The sequence below is a fragment of the Carcharodon carcharias genome, chromosome 28 (assembly GCF_017639515.1).
Source record: "Carcharodon carcharias isolate sCarCar2 chromosome 28, sCarCar2.pri, whole genome shotgun sequence".
NCBI lineage: Eukaryota > Metazoa > Chordata > Chondrichthyes > Lamniformes > Lamnidae > Carcharodon > Carcharodon carcharias.
Window position 1 is genome coordinate 31,920,424 of NC_054494.1, and position 13,550 is coordinate 31,933,973.

General features: G+C 44.3%; 1 protein-coding gene and 1 long non-coding RNA gene across 2 annotated transcripts in view; one reads left to right on the forward strand and one right to left on the reverse strand.

The window, feature by feature from the left end:
* The window catches only part of synpo2lb (synaptopodin 2-like b), a 34,927-nt gene that overhangs the window by 12,584 nt on the left and 8,793 nt on the right, over positions 1-13,550 (forward strand). Inside the window, exons 2-3 of the mRNA XM_041176459.1 lie at positions 6,322-6,473; positions 7,131-8,005. Coding sequence (XP_041032393.1) covers positions 6,322-6,473; positions 7,131-8,005 — 1,027 coding nt within the window. The remainder of the gene's footprint in view (positions 1-6,321; positions 6,474-7,130; positions 8,006-13,550) is intronic.
* On the reverse strand, positions 12,361-13,117 carry LOC121270892. The gene is made up of 3 exons (XR_005941630.1): positions 13,079-13,117; positions 12,921-13,042; positions 12,361-12,737 (listed from the first exon to the last, which is right to left on the reverse strand). It is a non-coding gene; the product is annotated as an uncharacterized LOC121270892 (long non-coding RNA).

Here is a 13,550-nt window from a genome sequence, read left to right on the forward strand (position 1 = left end):
CTGATAAGTATGAATTGTTGCCTGGAAATTTGCTATTTTAATGGAGACATAAACCACTTAGATTAATAATTTGTGAGTTAACACCACAGAGTGTGAAATAAAAACAGAAAGTTCTGGAAGAACTCAGCAGTTCTTGAAGCATTTGTGGAGAGAGAATCAGAGTTAACATTTCAAATCCAATATGACTCTTCATCGGATACCATACCTGCTGAGTTCTTCCAGGACTTTCTGCTTTTATTTCAGACCTCCAGCATCCACAGTATTTTGCTTTTATTATCACAACATCTGATGTTGCCAGTTGGATATGCAATGATGTGGAACTTTAGAGAGACTGTGAGTGAATCAATCTCAGGATTAAGGAGATGTTTTTACTTAATTAATTCGGGGTGATTTATTGCTTATCCCTAGTTGGTCTCAAGAAAGTGGCTTCTTCTGCAGCCCATGTCATGCAGGTGCTGTTAGGGAGGGAGTTCCAGGATTTTGACCCAGCAACAATGAAGAAACAGTGATATATTTCCAAGTCAGGATGGGGTGTGACATGGAGGGGTACTTGAAACGTTGGTGTTCCCATGTGCTTCCTGTCCTGGTCCTATGACATGACAGAGGACAATGGCTAGGGGACACTTTAAAGTCCATGCTCCAATCACAGAAGACAAAGCTCTTACCTAGAGCTGAGAATAAAGCAAAAACTGAGGGCCCAAACTTAGAGCAGAGTAATTGCCAAATTAAACTTTGGCTCAGTTAGCTTTTGACTTCTGAATGGATGATAAAGTTGCAATTTCTGCTGTTCTGCTAAAAAGGAGTTTTGACTTTGACGCTACAACTACTGGGCAATTATCGGTCCTATTCCAAACACCAGTAAGACCTGTGAGTAATCCTGCTGTTAACTTTATAAATGTTTTCCTTTGCTGAAGGGGCTGATTCTGCCTCAGGCTGGTGCTATGGCAGCCAATTACCCTTTAGTATTTCACCCATACATTGTTTTTGTTTGAGTCTAGGCACTGAATTTTGGAAACTTAATCACCCACAGGACAGGTCATAGAATGGCCAAATCCTTTCCTGACCCAGTGCCTGCACTCCACAGGCAGGGAGATCACATGAACAATGGTTCTTTCACATCAAGGGCCCGAGACAAGTTATCTCCCCACTAATAAATATTTAAATTAAGGTAAAGAGGAATGGAAGAAAATAGATCAGCAAACAGAAATATCAAACAGAAAGAAAAAATATCACAACAGTGATGTAAGCCGGTAGAAAGCGTATGTGACTTAACACCAGTGCTAAATGTTCCATGTGTGAGAGTAACTGTGTTTCGGTGCTCACTAGGGAAGGGTGTACATACATTCCAGATAAGTTAATGCCTTAAATAAAGTGCGTGCAGGGAGATAATGCAGGTTAAGTGACAGACATGCGTAGTGCCTGGGATGTGTGGACTGAATGGAATGGCACCTGTCACTGAGCCACAGGCTGGTTTTGGCCACAGAGGGATTTGCCTTCAGCTCTCAATCCAGGCAAGCAGCAGTGCAGAATTGCAGAGACATGCGCTCATCTGTCAGTGGCCCTTGTGCTGTACAATTTTTAACTGCATTGATCATTTCACTGTTCAGCTGAACAAACATAACAGACACAACTACCTTTAGATTTCACATCCTGTGCCCAAGGGTTTCACATTTATTTCACTGTTTCTTAGAGAAATGATTAAATGCAGCACCTTGATTCTGAGACATGAGGCAATTTGTTGAAAGAAATCAGGTTCTGACTCTTCCTACCTGCTGCTTCTATGTGCTGCTTCTTTCTCAATTTGTCTAATTGTCAGGCAGTCACTCTGACTGACAAACAAAGGCTTAACACGTCACTTAGTTATTGGAAAATAACTTGATTTGTGCAAATGATTGTAAGGTAGCAAATGAAACTTGTGACTCCAAATGACTCCAGACCCACAGTAATGTGGTTGGCTCTTCACTGCCCTCTGAAGATGGGCAATCAGTTGTACCAAACCACTACAGAAAAGTTGAAAAGGAATAAAAGTGGACAGACCACCTGGAATAGACAACAGCCTGATATAGTCATCCTCACGGAACCATACCTTACAGATAATGTCCCAGACACAACCATCACCATCCCTGGGAATGTCCTGTCCCACCAGCTGGACAGATGCAGCAGAGGTATAGTGCTATACAGTCAGCTGGGAGTTGCCCTGGGAATCCTCAACATTGACTCTGCACCCCCATGAAGTCTCAAGGCATCTGGTCAAACATGGGCAAGGGAACCTCCTGCTGATTGCCACATACCACGTCCCCCCACCCCACCCCCTCAACTTATGAATCAGTATGCTTCCACATTGAACACCACTTGGAAGAAGCACTGAGGGTGACAAGGACATAGAATGTATTCTGATTGGGGGACTTCAATGTCCATCACCAAGAATGTCTCGGTAGCACACTACTGTCTAACCTGGCCAAGTCCTGAAGGACATAACTGTCACACTAGGCCTTAGGCAGGTTGTGAGAGAACCAACAAGAGGGAAAAACTTACTTCACCTTGTCCGCACTAATCTACCTGTTGCAGATGCAGCTGTCCATGACAGTACAGGTAGGAGTGACCACCGCAAAGTCCTTGTGTAGACCAAGTTCCATCTTCACACTGAGGCTACCATATTTCGTGTTGTGTAGTGGGATAAAGTGGGATAAATTCAGAATAGATCAAACAGCTCAAAACTGGACATCTACGAGGCACTGTGGGCCATCAACAGCAGCAGAATTGTATTCAGCGACAATCTGTAACCTCATGGCCAGGTATATCCCCCACTCTATCATTACCATCAAGCAAGGGGATCAACCCTGGTTCAATGAAGAGAAAAGGAGACCGTGCTAGTATCAGGAACCAGTCATACCCAAAAATGAGGTGTCAACCTGCTGAAGCTACCACATAGGACTGCTTGCATACCAAACAGCATAAGAAGCTTGCGATAGACAGAGCTAAGCAAACCCACAACCAATGAACCAGATCAAAGCTCTACAGTCCTGCCACATCCAGTTGTTAATGGTGGTGGACAATTAAACAATTAACAGGAGAAGGAGGCTCCACAAATATCCCCAGCCTCAATGATGGGGGAGCCCCACACATCAATGCAGGAGAGAAGATTGAAGCATTTGCAGTTATCTTCGGCCAGAAGCACTGAAAGGATCATCCACCTCAGCCTCCTCCTGAGGTCCTCAGTATCACAGATGCCAGTCTTCAACGTGATATCAAGAAACAGCTGAAGGCACTGGATACTGCAAAGGTTATGGGCCCTGACCTACATTCCGGCAATAGTACTGAAGTCTTGTTCTCCAGAACTTGCCGCGCCCCTAGCCAAGCTGTTCCAGTACAGCTACAACACTGGCATCAACCTAACAATGTGGAAGATTGTCCAGGTATGTCCTGTCCATAAAATTCAGGACAAATTCAATCTGGCCTATTACAGCCCCATCAGTCTACTTGCGATCATTAGCAAAGGTGTCATCAACAATGCTATCAAGTGGTCGGATAGTCTAATGGACCAAGTATCTGACTTGAGTACATCATGTGATGTTATCAGAAGACTGCAGGTTCGAGTCTTGCTGCGTAAGGGACCTCAGCATACTCCCTTTTGTTGTGGGCTTCCTTTTCCTGAAAAGGCAATTTTTGCACTGGGGAGGTGGTGGTGGGGGCTCCCTCTACCTTGTGTAGGGGGAGACCAGGTCTTGGTTTCCTCTGTTCCGCCTCCCTCACAAATTCCTAAAAAGTTAGCTTTTGTGAAGTGAGTGTTGAGACCGGACTTTTTCTTGGAATTGCTGCACCTGCAGCAGCAAAATAAAAAATACGGTGCTATCAAGTGGCATTTACACAGCAACAGTCTGCTCACTAATGCTAAGTTTCGATTCCACCATGGCCACGCGGCTCTTTACGTCAATATAGCCTTGGGCCAAACATGAACATAAGAGCTGAACTCAAGGGGTGATGTGTGAGTGACTGGCTGCCCTGGACATCAAGGCAGCATTTGACCGAGTGTGCCATTAAGCTACCCTAGCAAAGCTGGAGTCAGTAGGAATCAGGGGGAAAACTGTCCACTGGTTGGAGTCATAACTAACACACAGGAAGATGCTTGTGGCTGTAGGAAGCCAATCATCTCAGTCCCAGGACATCACTGCAGGAGTTCCTCGGGTTAGTGTCCTGGGCCCAACCATCTACAGCTGCTTCATCTGTGACCTTCCCTCCATTATAAGGTCAGAAGTGGAGATGTTTGCTGATGATTGCACAATATTTGGTACTATTTGCAGTTCCTTAGATACTGAAACAGTCCATATCCATATGCAGCAAGATCTGGCAACATTGAGGTTTGAGCCTATTAAGTGGCAAGTAATATTCATGCTGCACAAGTGCCAGACAATGCCCATGTCCAACAAGAGCAAATCTGACCATTTCCCCTTGACATTCAATGATTTTCCCATCACTGAATTCCCCACTATCAACACCCTAGGGATTACCATTGACCAGAAACTAAACTGGACAAGCCATTTAAATATTATGCCTGTAAAAGCAGGTCAGAGACGGGGAATTCTATAGGGATTAACTCACCTCCTTGCTCCCAAAGCTTGTTCGCTAGCTACAAGACAAATCAGGAGCATGACACCCTACTTGCCTGGTTCTGTGCAGCTCCAACAACACATAAGAAGCTCTGCACCATCCAGGACAAAACAGTCTGCTTGATCGGTACTCCATCCACCAACCTAAACATTCGCTCCCTCCACCACTGACACACAGTGTCATCTTCAAGACGCGTTGCAGCCACTCACCAAGGCTCCCTCCACAGCATCTTCCAAATCCATGACCTCTACCACCCAGAGGACAAGGGCAGCAGACACATGGGAACACCACCACCTGCAAGCTCCCCTTTAAGCCACACACCATAATGACTTGGAAATTTATCACAATTCCTTCACTGTCACTGGATCAAAATCCTGGAACTCCCTTCCTACCATATAGACTGCAGTGATTCAAGAAGGCAGCTCACCACCACTTTCTCAAGGGCAATTAGGGATGGACAACAAATGCTTCATGGCCTTGCCGTGAATGAATAAAAAAGCAAGTGGAATTGTTCTGTCAGTAACACAGGGATTCATCACTTATCGTGATAGTTGTGTTCCTGGAAAGTGTGAACTTAAGTGAAACAATGCTTTGTGAATCAGATTTGCCCATTACAACCAATGTAAAAAGTGGAGTTAGGTTCTTTTGGACATTTTTATAACTCAAAAAAGAAATAAGAAATAATATTAGGCTGTTGTCAGTTTGGGTGAGCTTTATTGTTGGACTCGCTACCTGTGAATTTATCCCTGTCAGATCCTCATTCTGCTTTGGGGAAAATTAATTTTCCTTACTTCCAGACTGAATAAATAATCAGAGTAGAATGAGTTATTCACAGATGCTAACTCATTACTTAAATACTGTGCTTTTATATCTCTGACCATTGAATTCAATAAAAGAGAGAGGCTGATTTCATCAAGACAATTAAATTCTCCTTGTCTTGGCCATTTTTGGGATACCTCCTCAGTACGGACATCCCAGAGATCGGAAGTTATGGGCCAATGTGAAAGTTCCTGGAAATTCAATTTGTGCTATATGTAATTTGCGTTTGGTTTGGCAGATTTAGGATGAATTTTTTAAATGATTCGTTCATGTGATGTGGGCGTCGCTGGCTAGGCCAGCATTTACTGCCCATCCCTAATTACCCTTGAGAAGGTGAGCTGCCTTCTTGAGCTGCTGCAGTCCCTGTGGTGTAAGTACACCCTCAGTGCTGTTAGGGAGGGAATTCCAGGATTTTGACCCAGCGACAGTGAAGGAACGGCGATATATTTCCAAGTCAGGATGGTGAGTGACTTGGAGGGGAACTTCCAGGTGATGGTGTTCCAGCTGCCCTTGTCCTTCTAGATGGTAGTGGTCATGGGTTTGGAAGTTGCTGATTAAGGGGCCTTAGTGAATTCCTGCGGTGCATTTTGTAGTTGGTACACACTGCTACTACTGTGCTTTGGTAATGGAGGTAGTGAATGTTTGTGGCTGGGGTGCCAATCATTTGCACAGCTTTCTGGAAACTCCAGCTCACTGCATCTAGGTGGATTGTTATTTCATTTCATTTCTACAAGCAAATCTTCAGCAGCCTTTTCTAGAACGCACAAGCTGTTGATTCACTCAATCTATGTGCAGGATTCAAATAAAAGTATATCAATGAATCTAAGGCACCATTGTGTTTCCAGGTATTTGGGACTTAATTTATTTGCTGGGCCTTTTGTCCTGTTACCTCAGGTCCGGAAGCGTGGAAAAGCTTGTAGAGCTGGACTACGTGAAAATGATGCTCTGTTAACCATCAACGGGAAATCTTGCGATGGAATATCGCATGCGGATGCCATGAACATCATTGACTCTTCGAGTGGAACTCTGCACATCTGGGTCAAAAGGTACCAGATAGGAACTCTATTGCATAAACTTGCTTTGAAATCCCGTGTGTTTAGACAGTCCAGGCTGATCGAATTAAGATCTTTAAAGTGATAAAGGAATTCAATGGGCTAGGTACAGGGAAACGGTTTCATCTAGTGAATCAATCCAGAACAAGTTCAATGCCTCCTGGCTATGGAGGTGAAAGATCAGCCGCAGGCCCCTCTCTCGGTCTGTTCCTGCCTCTGGCTGGACAGTGTATTCGTGCAGGTGCTGCAGTGAAGGCGGGCAGGAACTGTGATGCCTCGATGGTTGATCATCCTGAATGCCCACCCTCATTGAGCAAGCCCCGCAAACCGAAGGTGGCCATTTGGTTGACGTGTGACTTATCTCTGGAAATATATTCTGTCCCTTTGGAACAGGGTGAAGGTATGTCTCTCCCAACCCCTTTCCCAATCCTATGTTCTCAGTGGGGGGTAGAGAGGCAGAACATGGTCAATGCGGGTTGGTTATGTGACATTAAACCCCACCCCCACCACCCCACCACCCCCACAATGCCTGCTGAACATGCAGCCTGTGAGGTTGCAGGTTGCAGTGATCCTATGGGAAATGGTCCATCTTGAGGTCAATTGTGTCCAGTTGCCATGTTTCTGATGCCAGTAACTTGAATCTGCTTCTAGAGTTTCCAGCAGCCCAGCACCCAGCAGCTTTCACTCGGAGCCCAGCCGACAGGTCAGCTCCCCCTCCGCCCGGAGCCAGGAATCCTCAAAAGGCACTGCCCGCGTCCCCCAGCCTCGCACTGTGGGCCAGAACCCAGACAGCCGGGGGCAGAGGGGCAGCTACACGTCCCCCCCAGACAGCGAGGCTTATTACGGAGAGACCGACAGCGACGCCGACTATCCCGCCGGAGAGAAGCAGCGCCGGCAGCGGAGGAAATGCCCCGGTGCCGCACCCCGCCCGAACCTCAGCAACTCTTTCCCCAGCTCGGCTGACGAAGCTTCCGAACTGAGCGAGCACGACAGCGCCCCCGAGCCCCCCCGAGCCGAGCGCCCGCTGAGCCCCCCCGGAGCCTCCAGCCGACCGGATCCCCGAGCTCGCCGACCCCACCCGCTGGATCAGCCCAGCCTCCTCCCGGGGGCGGCCCCCAAGAGCAGAGGGATGATGTTCCAGCCCCGGAGAGTGGAAGCCAACATCAACCTCAACATCTGGAAGCCGAGGGCGGAGGTGGCTTTCTACCCCAACCTCAAGCCCGCGGAGAACCCCAGTGCCAGCCCCAGCGCCACTGATAACCCCAACCCCACCTGCCCCATCACCTGGTCCGCCCAACGCAGCACCGAGGACACCGCCAACCGACAGGGCATCCCGGGCACATCAGAGGCTGACAGTGGATTCCAGGAGGTACCTGCCTTTGCTGCCTCCCCAGAACAGAAACTGCTGCCGACTCGCAATCAACCCAGCCTGCGGGAGACACAACTGGTGCCCATGGTGGGGCCTGTGAGCAACCCAGTGGCTGAAATCCTGACCACCACTTACAAGGAGAAGGCCAAACAAGCCAGTAAGTATCATTTACCCTCGAACAGAACCCGAAATGATTTTAAAAACCCAAGTCTGGGTCTGATACTCTGGGCTGTCTTGTGCGCAACTATTTAGGGACGGTGAGATCATGTGGATTTAAAGAATGTGAGTTCAATTCTCAGAAATGCCTGTCAGTTGCTATTTGTTATGTGATAGTCAGAGGAATCTCATTGTCAGATTTGACAAGACTTTAAACCCAGTTGTTTAAATACAGCAACTGTGATAACTCCACAGGCAGTTGACTATTTTTGGGTATGTAATCCTTTAAAGCTGGTTGAGTAAAGCAAAGTTCTAATTTCCTGCTTCAAAACTAAACAATACTAAACTTTGAGAAGGGTAATGCATGTGAAGAACCAAGCACATTTAGGTTTAATTAAAATTATGTGATGTACCTTTAACACTTCCCAACGAGGTGTACAGGAAGTGAGCAGGGGAGCTTAGGAGGCAGATTTGGCTTCAAGAAGTGGGGAGAGAGAGATAGCAAGGTGAAATGCTTTGAGAGGACATTTCCATGGACTTCAATGAGTGAAGGCCCCACAAATGTTAGATTGGAACAAGGGAATGGCCAGAGTCAGCTGATCAAAGGGCACAAACTGAAATTAAGGCTGGAGGACTTTGCGGTTAGAGTCGGGCAAGGCTGAGGAGAGATTTACAGATAAGGCAGAGGGTTTTGTCTAACCCTAGTGAACTGCTGACGGTGATATTCTATTTAAACATTCAGTATTTAAAATTAAACATGCCATAAACCCCATATAAAGAAAAGAGTTGTTTGTTTATATTGGTTATTGCTATACTTTGCAGCCATGTTTCCATCATTCCCATCAGAGGTCAATTTATAGATCGGAACATTTTTGAGATTTGGACTCTTTACTAAACTCTGGTGGGAAAAGTATTTCGGTCAATGTCATTTCTGTCTGAGACCTTGCCACATCTCACTGTTTCATACTAGTATTAATCATTGCAAAGTTTATTTTTAAATAAGGTGCTTGTTTAAATAAATCTACTGAAGGCCGGGTGAATACAGACAGGTGCCATAACCCATCACACAACCATTTGGTATGTAGTTGGATAAAAATAGTCAAACTGACAGAAGTTGTTTCATCCATCCCATTGTCTGATTAGACAAGGGGCGTGAAAGACATTAGAGAGAGAGTGACAGCAGTAAAAATTTGGTCCCACTCCAGCCTCTGACAGACTCCAGTCTCTGTGTGGAACTGAAAGGCACTGATTAGTAGTCCAAGGATTTGCAAAATGCAGAGATTTCAAACTCAGGAATCAGAAAAGAATACCAACAAACATCACATTTATGCAGGTAATTGCATTAGTGTACATATACGTTTAAAATAATTGCTTTATTTCTGACAGAAATCCTACAACGAACTGATGTATTGTGTATTTAACTAGAATTTATGCAACTGAAATTGATACCACATCCATAAATCCAGGAGAAGATCAAAGATCAGAATTTCAATGTAATTTAACTTAATATGTTTCAAATAGAGATGTGAAAAATTCAGTTTATTCTTGCAGGAACTTGACAGCAAGAAGATACACTGGAATTTTTTGTAAATCATTTATAATCACATAAAAATGATAGGCAGGTTGTTTAAATAGTGTTAATCAGGCTGTAAGATGTTTGCTTTCAGATCAGTTATGTAGGAAACATATATTAAAATAAGTCTGCAAATATTCACTGTGTGTATGGATAATAATCCTTCATACAACACGGTTAGTGTGGAAGTATGGGCACTTTCCACATGAAAATTAATTACCTATACAAAATCTCGAATATGTGTTATTTTAAATTCTTTTGGTGCAGTTTTCTCAGTGAGAATGCAAATAAAAGGAATTTAATTTCATTTTTATTTTCTGCCCCAGGATATGTTATTAATGCAGAATACCAGAGTTAGTGATATTTTCAATAATATGGGTCACCCAGTCTTGTACAATGGTAGTGAAAGGCAGAGAATTCCTACAATAGCTTGGTTTGTGAGATGATTATTATTATCTTGGCATTGTTATAAATGAGTCTTTGATTTGACTACACTCAGGACAAAATAAACCTTCCACGTAAACACTTGTCTTTTTCAGTGCCAGAAGAGAGCAGGCTTCCATCAAAGATAAATTTTACAAGTGGCCTCTGTCTAAACATTTCAACAATGCTGGTGAATTAGATAGGGAGCCTCTATTGCTCACTTGCTATTCCTTGTGGCTTTTATATCAATGTTTTAGGAAGATCAAAACAGGGATTGCTCACAAAATGAAACAAGAAAATCATAAAACGGGGGAGTGAAGATTATTGGGATTAAGAGTTCCTGTATTTTCCATATCACTTCAATGATAAGGCTGCATGAACCTGTACAGAAGGGTTTTAATATCTTTGTGCTCTTCCACACATTAGTAATTAATCAAATACAATGGTTGGTCCCAAATACATCAGCACCTAACTAAACAATAGGTTGTGCAATTCATTGAGGTTGTTATGTTCCCCTTTCTCAGACAGAAAAGCAAAACTACCTCTTAATAAATCAGAGGAAAGGCAGGTGCAACATTTTAAAGTATCTAATCAGAAATTTCAGCAGTATTCTTGGGATAGGTGTGAGTAGCTGCTGGCTGGGCTACTAATGAATGATTTTACCTTGATCAGTTTAGAAGATTAATTGGTTACTTTTTAAAATGAAAAATATCGGTCATAATTTTTACAATTCAATTTATAACCGGCATTGTTGCAAAAAATCTATATAAATATACAGTGACTACACGATCAGGTCATAGGCTGGGAATTCTGTGGCTCGTAGCTCATCCCCTGACTTCCCAAAGCCTCTCCGTCACTTACAAGACAGGAGTGTGATGAAATATTCTCCACTTGCTTGGATAAGTGTAGTTCCAACAATACTCTAAAAGTTTGACCCCATCCAGGACAAAGCAGCCCAATTGATTGGCACCCCATCCACCACCTTAAACATTCACTCCCTTCACCACCAGCACACAGTGGCAGCTGTGTGCACCGTATACTAGATGCACTCCAGCAACTCATTATGCCTCCTTCAACAGCACCTCCAAAATCAGCAATCTCTACTACCTAGAAAGACAAGGGCAGCAGGTGCATGGAAACAGCACCACCTGTAAATTCCCCTCCAAATCACTCACCATCCTGACTTGGAAATATATTGCTGTTCCTTCACTGTCACTGGGTCAAAATCCTGGAACTCCCTTCCTAACAGCATTGCAAAAATATCCAGACCACATGCACTGTAGTGGCTCAAGAAGGTGGCTTACCAAGGGTAACTAGGGAGGGGCAATAAATGCCAGCCTTGCCAGCAAACTTTACATCCCAAGAATGAACATTAAAAAAAACTAGCCAATCGCTCGCTGCATTTCACTTAGGAAGTCATGATTAAGTGAAGTTCTTATGCAAAAACAGAATTACCTGGAAAAACTCAGCAGGTCTGGCAGCATCGGCGGAGAAGAAAAGAGTTGACGTTTCGAGTCCTCATGACCCTTCTTCGACAGAAGGGTCATGAGGACTCGAAACGTCAACTCTTTTCTTCTCCGCCAATGCTGCCAGACCTGCTGAGTTTTTCCAGGTAATTCTGTTTTTGTTTTGGATTTCCAGCATCCGCAGTTTTTTTGTTTTTATCTCGAAGTTCTTATGCTACAGGATTAGAGGGCAGGGAATAATTTGCTCACAAGTAATTCATCCCCATTTTAAAGTCAAACACTCTGACCTTTCATAGTTCATTATGAATTGCTCTGTCCATATCTCTATGGGACACTTGTCCTGATGTAATTACACCCTCCTGCTAATGGTGGCTGAGCAGCACCTCTGCTGGGGGAGTGTCAAATTGCAGCCCAACAAAGTTCATATCAGCAGGTTCCATTCTAAACGGGGATATTGGAATTGTATTTGGAGAAATTCACATGCAGCCCATGCAGATGACAGATTTTGAATATAGTGTATGTACTTATAAAAAGTTCTGCCTCTGCCAGCCTTTCATCAGACTCCAGTTCCCGCACTTAAAAATGTCACAGATGCAATATAAAAATAAAGAGCTAATTTCATAATGGGTTCCTCAGACAGAAATACATATCCAGTTACAGTTGGTCAGTATTTAACCCCCAAGCGGTAGATTTGCCTGCTTACATCACTTCACCAATATGGTACTTGTTGCTTTAAAGAGATAGACCAGGTAAAACACTGGATCTGAGCTCCACAGTTTGGGTAGAGAGGTGGGATCTCCAAATATCATCCTGGCCAGTTCCCCACCCCTACCCAACCCTTTGTAACTGAGAGACTCGAGGAGCAATCTCTCTTTTAGTTTTTGCGTTGTCCACTCAAGCCACTCTACTGCAGTCAGCTAATGGAGCAGAGATCACAGATCAAAGGATTGACCTGGTCTGTCTCACCTGTATCACACAATGTATGTCTCACCTGTATCACACAAAGGATTGACCTGGTCTGTCTCACCTGTATCACACAATGTATGTCTCACCTGTATCACACAAAGGATTGACCTGGTCTGTCTCACCTGTATCACACAATGTATGTCTCACCTGTATCACACAAAGGATTGACCTGGTCTGTCTCACCTGTATCACACAATGTATGTCTCACCTGTATCACACAAAGGATTGACCTGGTCTGTCTCACCTGTATCACACAATGTATGTCTCACCTGTATCACACAAAGGATTGACCTGGTCTGTCTCACCTGTATCACACAATGTATTGACCTGGTCTGTCTCACCTGTATCACACAATGTATGTCTCACCTGTATCACACAAAGGATTGACCTGGTCTGTCTCACCTGTATCACACAATGTATGTCTCACCTGTATCACACAATGTATGTCTCACCTGTATCACACAAAGGATTGACCTGGTCTGTCTCACCTGTATCACACAATGTATGTCTCACCTGTATCACACAAAGGATTGACCTGGTCTGTCTCACCTGTATCACACAATGTATGTCTCACCTGTATCACACAAAGGATTGACCTGGTCTGTCTCACCTGTATCACACAAAGGATTGACCTGGTCTGTCTCACCTGTATCACACAATGTATGTCTCACCTGTATCACACAAAGGATTGACCTGGTCTGTCTCACCTGTATCACACAATGTATGTCTCACCTGTATCACACAATGTATGTCTCACCTGTATCACACAAAGGATTGACCTGGTCTGTCTCACCTGTATCACACAATGTATGTCTCACCTGTATCACACAAAAGATTGACCTGGTCTGTCTCACCTGTATCACACAATGTATTTCCTCAGGCAGATATGAGTAGGGCTGTTCTCATTAGAAAAGAGAAAGTTGAGAAGAGATCTAATAGAGGTGCTCAAAGTCATGAGGGGGCTGCAGATTGGATAACCTGCAGATTGGAAAACCTGTTCCCATTGTTGGGAGGGTCGAAAGCCAGAGGACATCAATTTAAGGCGATTGGCAAAAGAACCAAGGCGACAAGGTGAAAAAGTGGTGAGGATCTGGAATGCACTGTCCGAGAGTGTGATG